At 40.7% G+C, this 6,951-nt stretch overlaps 1 protein-coding gene across 12 annotated transcripts in view; it reads left to right on the top strand.

Moving 5' to 3' along the window:
• Window positions 1-3,114: 3,114 nt before the first annotated feature.
• Window positions 3,115-6,951, top strand: part of LOC110503920 (synergin gamma) — a 43,541-nt gene continuing 39,704 nt past the window's right edge. For 4 of the 12 annotated variants that reach the window (XM_021582555.2, XM_021582557.2, XM_021582554.2 and 1 more), the window contains exon 1: window positions 3,115-3,247. In XM_021582555.2, coding sequence (XP_021438230.2) covers window positions 3,213-3,247 — 35 coding nt within the window. In that variant the 5' untranslated portion in view covers window positions 3,115-3,212. The remainder of the gene's footprint in view (window positions 3,248-6,951) is intronic. The other 8 variants (XM_021582562.2, XM_021582561.2, XM_021582556.2 and 5 more) reach the window with 3 other exon arrangements.

Here is a 6,951-nt window from a genome sequence, read left to right as displayed (position 1 = left end):
AAGAGAGTAGAACATGTAAGGATAGGTTTCACTGACCAGAGAGTTTGACACTTGTTCACTAGTGTATTGCCAAGACAGAGGAGGGAATCTTCAGGTCCAGAGGTCAACGCAAGGAGCGAGATGGACACGTGGGGAACAGAAGGAAGGGACACAGGGACGGAAAGTGGAAGCGGCAGGGTGAATGTGGCCGTGTGTTTAGCAGTCCCAAAAGAATGGGTACTACATCAACTCCAGCTGGGGCCCAAGGGGTTAATGGATGAGACTGCCCAGCAGGGGTCAGGGGTCAGGAGGCCACTCTCTACCAGGGCTAATTGGCCACAGCGAACAGAGTTCAGGCCCACCGGCCGGCCCTCCATGGAGAAGTACATACACATGTATACAGCAGCTTTGATAGAGGCGTCTTCCATCAAAGCCCTTGATCTGACTGAGAGAGAGCTCCTCTGTTGTGCTTCTGTTCTCAGACAGGCCTGAGTTAGAACAATCCTAGCCCTTCACTGTACATCTCCCTCACTACCACCTACAGTGATGCAGTTTGACAAATATAGACAGTATAGGTGGCCTTTGGTTCTTTCTTACACACGCATTTCAATGCAATTCTTTGTTGTTGTAGGTCCAGATTACATTTGAAAACTCTTTTTCTTTTGCGTTTATTTAAAAAAACATTTCATCCCCTTTTTCCTCATTATATAATTAATCTGCAGTAACTGTCAGAAATTGCAATGTCAAGTAAAAAGTACTGTAAATTGATGTAACCTGCTCATTGTTGTGGGACTACTTTATTGTCTTCAGTGTGCAAGTATATAAACCCTTATGCCATACTAAATGAAAAGTAGTTGTCCAGGCCAACACAAAGGGCTCAATTAACATGTAAAAAGTAGGACAAATCCTCCTGGAAGATGTTCTATCTATTACAAGCCATAATTTAGCTGAGAGTCTGACAGTTGTGTATCATAAACACAGGAGACAACACGACTGAAGTAGAGAAACAAACAGTCAATAGAACAAAGTGCTATACATCTGAGAGTTGTTGTCACAGTACACTATACTGTACTTTCTGTCAGAAACAACCATTCCCAGGACACAAACTGCTACAAGTAAATTACTGCACTAAAAATATAAACAAATGAGTTTTATCCAGTAGGCCATAAACCCTCAGATGTGATACATTACATTGTTAAAGGATAAATAAGTCGAATGGGGAGTCCTTTCACAGCCCGAGCGAATCAATCTTACTAGCAGGCCATCAGAGGAATAGGTCAGAATAAGAATGAAAGCTCTTTTTGGCCCATTGTTTCTAAATGGATAGTAAATGAGATGTGTCTCATCTTGTCTTCTACCGTCAGAGACAGATCATATACAGTACAGAAGGATCCTGACAGATTGCAGTTGTCATGCTGATGCTGTCACTGGCCTGGTACTGAAGAGGTTGATGATTTATGGAGAATGGTGGGATGCCCAGAGTGGGCCTGGGTTAATGTTCGACTCTCTCACAGGGCCACCTCTGGGGTCTGCCTGCCCACAGCCTGCCCAAGCAGCTCCACCGTAGGGGGACCTGCCTGACTCTGCCGGCCTCCAGCTAAACTCTATGCTCCCAGCAGGGTAGGAGACCCATGCTCTCTTCAAGGCCTGTGAATGGATTCAAAGAGCTGTGTAGGAGGGACTGAGGAGACTGACGAGGGGCTGGTGAGGAGTTTCACAAGTAGCAAAAAGTAGCAAACAAATTCAATTCCTTCAAAAGATATTGTATAAATCAGCACTTCACACTAAAACAAATCACAGGATAGGACAACTGCTAATCAGTGTATCTGTAATTATAGTTTAGTAATGAGTAGTTAGTAGTTTCTTTCAAAGAATGTATTGCACCAAGCATCAGTTAAATTTGTGTCAGTAGCCATGTGTCATTGTACCAATATGGACGCAATATGGACCAATGGGTCATGTCATTTGTTTATATTTGTTGTGCAGTCATTTATTTGTAGCAATTTGTAACCTGGAAATTGCAGTTTCTGTCAGAAAGTTCAGTATACTAATGTGGATGCACACTGGTATACTCAAAGGCATAAGTATGTAATATCCTCCTTTGCATATTTGGGTATTATTCTACACAATCAGGATATACCCTGTCTGTGATCTATTGAAAGCATCAGATGCATTCAGAGTAAAAATGATATAAATGCGGTCAATCCTAGCTGGTGGCTACCCTCATTAAGCTGTAAATCTTTCACAATAACACCCACAGAACAGTGGGAGAAGGGTTCATCCTTGTAACTCCACCTTGTCACTGGTGCAACAATGAAGATGCTTGCTGAAAACGTTTATGTGAGGGGCCACACAATAGCCTCAATACCTCATTCAGCCAGTATAAATGTAGGACAAATCCCTCAGGGGACAAATGCAGGTGCCATGAAATACAACAAGCTGTAAAAATATCAGTTTATTTGACATGCTGATAATGGATATACAGATGTAGGATCTAAATTTGACCCAGTCTGAAATGTCAAAGTGGAAATTACAAACTTCAGAAGGCTTTTTAAACCTCAAATACACTACAAGTTGCAGGAATTGCAGGAAAGTTCTGCAAAAGGGTGATCAAATGAAGATCCTACATCTATATTAGGGAAATCTAATTTGATCAATTAGGAAGAATGAGGGGTCAAGTCAATGTTGCAGTAGGCCTATCCACGAAGATAACTTTTCCCATGTCATCAAATAATATCAGAGTGTTTGAGGGACTGAAAAAACACCATGATCGATGCATGTGTTGAACTGACAGTATTTATGTAAAACACACATTTTGCAAACCTTGCAGAGGCAGGTTTAATTCTATCCAGCCCAGGATAGGGGTTTAATGTCAGTGATATGGAAGACCCAGGGAAATTAATCATCAGCATTGACTTAGTGACGTTAATTAATATTTTATTTATCTAAAATCAAAAATACCTTAGAAATGTGGGACTTTTGAAAGGTTTGTCTTGTGATATGAGAAGCATCTTCTTCATATAATCAAGACAGGTACACAATTGACATATTTACTGTAAACTTTCCAAGAGCCTTGGCATCATGTTCCATGGACGCAATGCCAAATATTTTAGTGAGTTTGACAGAAGCACCACAGGGACATCTTGTGGAGGAGAAACAACAGTGACCCGGAAGATCCGTCACACACGGTCACTGCCGACGACATCTTTCTGTCACAGACCAATGTTATCAAGATGGCGTTACGGCCAGGATCTGGGGGAGGTGGCAGGTACTTATTTTCTGTCTGTATAAATATTTAAGAAACGAGTCAATTATTTGTCTTACGATATTCTGCACTTGACAGCTGCGGTTTAAATTTACACACGGAATAGCGAGTGAAGAATGAGCGTTGCAATACGTTAGGCGAGGCAGGCTAGCCATACAGCTAATAATGCTAGATGCCTAAGTTAGCTAGATATCATAGGAATGCAGCTTTTTAGGGAAGTGCTAACGGTTAGATGTATTGTCACATCTTTGCTGTCTGTCGAATAATAATAACAAATAATGTGTTATAGTTTATATAAAGCGTATTTGCAGCACAGTATTGTAGTTAGCTAACTAGCCATCCAGCTAACGTTAGCGAGTAGCTAGATCAGCTGAGTTGTCAGATGTTGTTTGCTAGCTAACGCTAGTTGCTTGTGCGAACAGTCCAGGTATGGATTGGCAGGCTAAGAGGATTCGATACCTCAACACACTGTCATCTTTAGGTTGTTGGATTGAGCTGACTAGCTAGCGAGCTAACATAGCCCGAGCTAATAAGGACGGTAGCAACTAACGTTACGTCAGAGTATCCACACTGCACACATTCTCCCCAACCTCCTTCAATGGTGTTGGTGCTTTCAAGACAACTGGGAACTTGTAAAAAACTGAGGTCAAATCATGCTAATATCCCATAAGATGTTATCCCCTAATCATTCAAGCACTAAAGCAGCTAACCTGTGCTGCCATGGTGAATCTTCCTGGACTAAGCTGATGTCTGATCAGGTGTTGGATGACATCATGAAGCAAGCTGCCATGCCCTCATTCTTTCAGTGGCCAAATCTAGGCTTGATCATGATCTCAACACACATGCATATAACCTAGATCTCGTTTTTGCCCCCATGAAAGATACATCCTCTCTGCTTAGACTAAAAATAATTTTGCTTTTCTGATCTTTGCTTCTGGTCTGATGTCATTATAATACAACTATTGTAGTTCAGTCAGTCAGATCTACCAGTCGTGTAGAACAATAGAACCGCTATAGGCCAACGGCCACTGACGTTTGATTTTGTAAATTAAACAAATTGGCCCAAAAGGAATGCAAGGTCCTGAGCCTTCCCTAACTTTTCCTAAATGTTTCTATTTTACATTGCTCATTTGTTAGGATTTTTAAATCACAAACAGAAAAGTATTTAGAGACTTTCCCCCCGTTTTATCCCCCACCTATTTCCAACTTAACCCACGAGACAATGCGCTGTAGAACGTTGTTACCCAGCCAGGCGCTAATGAGTCTCACTGAATGAATGGTAATTGTGCACATTACTTCACAATTGAATTTAAATCAGCGTTGATGCTTATGTTTATAGCAAATCACTTGACCAGACTCCTTGCGGGTTGATATTATTTTCTTTTATATTTACTTTGTAAAAAATAAGCTGTTACAGGACTGTTTTATTTACTACAACTCTATTACTAATCAAATGTATTGTAAAGGAAACAAAAACATGCTACGTCGTTGCAGCTGGCCTTTAGAATAATGAAAAACATATCCTTGACTCTGAGTTGATGAGCAAAGGGAAGTAAACAATGCCAACCCACTGAATGAATGCCAAATGGATGAATGGGATATAATTGTGCAAGTTACTTAACAATCAAATGTAAATTTGGCCCAACTGAATGATGAGGGTGAAGAGGCTGATTTAATTTAGAACAACAATAGTATAATGATGAGTTTGTGTTAGGCCTTTTTATCACCGTTAATAATTTGACCGCACGCCTTGCGGATTCATACCATTCTCTTTTACGTTTTACTTTGTTAAAACAAGCTGTCAACTGACTGTTTTATTTACTATAACTCTATTACTAATCACATTTATTGTACTGGAAATGAAAACATGCTACGTGTTGCATCAGGCCTTTAGAATAATGCAAAACATATAATTGACTATCCAAGTGGATGAGCAAGGGGAAACAAACGATGCCAGTCAGCCAGAAGCAAGGAAAGGAGGATCACTATCAAATCCTCCTTCAGAGTCACATGCAGGTAACATGTTTTGATGTCTATATCTACAGTGCCTTGCGAAAGTATTCGGCCCCCTTGAACTTTGTGACCTTTTGCCACATTTCAGGCTTCAAACATAAAGATATAAAACTGTATTTTTTTGTGAAGAATCAACAACAAGTGGGACACAATCATGAAGTGGAACGACATTTATTGGATATTTCAAACTTTTTTAACAAATCAAAAACTGAAAAATTGGGCGTGCAAAATGATTCAGCCCCCTTAAGTTAATACTTTGCAGCGCCACCTTTTGCTGCGATTACAGCTGTAAGTCGCTTGGGGTATGTCTCTATCAGTTTTGCACATCGAGAGACTGACATTTTTTCCCATTCCTCCTTGCAAAACAGCTCGAGCTCAGTGAGGTTGGATGGAGAGCATTTGTGAACAGCAGTTTTCAGTTCTTTCCACAGATTCTCGATTGGATTCAGGTCTGGACTTTGACTTGGCCATTCTAACACCTGGATATGTTTATTTTTGAACCATTCCATTGTAGATTTTGCTTTATGTTTTGGATCATTGTCTTGTTGGAAGACAAATCTCCGTCCCAGTCTCAGGTCTTTTGCAGACTCCATCAGGTTTTCTTCCAGAATGGTCCTGTATTTGGCTCCATCCATCTTCCCATCAATTTTAACCATCTTCCCTGTCCCTGCTGAAGAATAGCAGGCCCAAACCATGATGGCCCAAACCATGTTTGACAGTGGGGCTGTGTTGCTTTTACGCCAAACATAACGTTTTGCATTGTTGCCAAAAAGTTCAATTTTGGTTTCATCTGACCAGAGCACCTTCTTCCACATGTTTGGTGTGTCTCCCAGGTGGCTTGTGGCAAACTTTAAACAACACTTTTTATGGATATCTTTAAGAAATGGCTTTCTTCTTGCCACTCTTCCATAAAGGCCAGATTTGTGCAATATACGACTGATTGTTGTCCTATGGACAGAGTCTCCCACCTCAGCTGTAGATCTCTGCAGTTCATCCAGAGTGATCATGGGCCTCTTGGCTGCATCTCTGATCAGTCTTCTCCTTGTATGAGCTGAAAGTTTAGAGGGACGGCCAGGTCTTGGTAGATTTGCAGTGGTCTGATACTCCTTCCATTTCAATATTATCGCTTGCACAGTGCTCCTTGGGATGTTTAAAGCTTGGGAAATCTTTTTGTATCCAAATCCGGCTTTAAACTTCTTCACAACAGTATCTCGGACCTGCCTGGTGTGTTCCTTGTTCTTCATGATGCTCTCTGCGCTTTTGACGGACCTCTGAGACTATCACAGTGCAGGTGCATTTATACGGAGACTTGATTACACACAGGTGGATTGTATTTATCATCATTAGTGATTTAGGTCAACATTGGATCATTCAGAGATCCTCACTGAACTTCTGGAGAGAGTTTGCTGCACTGAAAGTAAAGGGGCTGAATAATTTTGCACGCCCAATTTTTCAGTTTTTGATTTGTTAAAAAAGTTTGAAATATCCAATAAATGTCGTTCCACTTCATGATTGTGTCCCACTTGTTGTTGATTCTTCACAAAAAAATACAGTTTTATATCTTTATGTTTGAAGCCTGAAATGTGGCAAAAGGTCGCAAAGTTCAAAGGGGCCGAATACTTTCGCAATGCACTGTATACTCACCTTTGTCAAATTACTCTCAATTCAAGAGATACAGCACTATTTACAAATTT

This window comes from Oncorhynchus mykiss, chromosome 24, assembly GCF_013265735.2.
Source record: "Oncorhynchus mykiss isolate Arlee chromosome 24, USDA_OmykA_1.1, whole genome shotgun sequence".
Lineage (NCBI taxonomy): Eukaryota > Metazoa > Chordata > Actinopteri > Salmoniformes > Salmonidae > Oncorhynchus > Oncorhynchus mykiss.
Note: the sequence above shows the minus strand (reverse complement) of the source record. Positions and strands in the feature narration are given on the sequence as shown.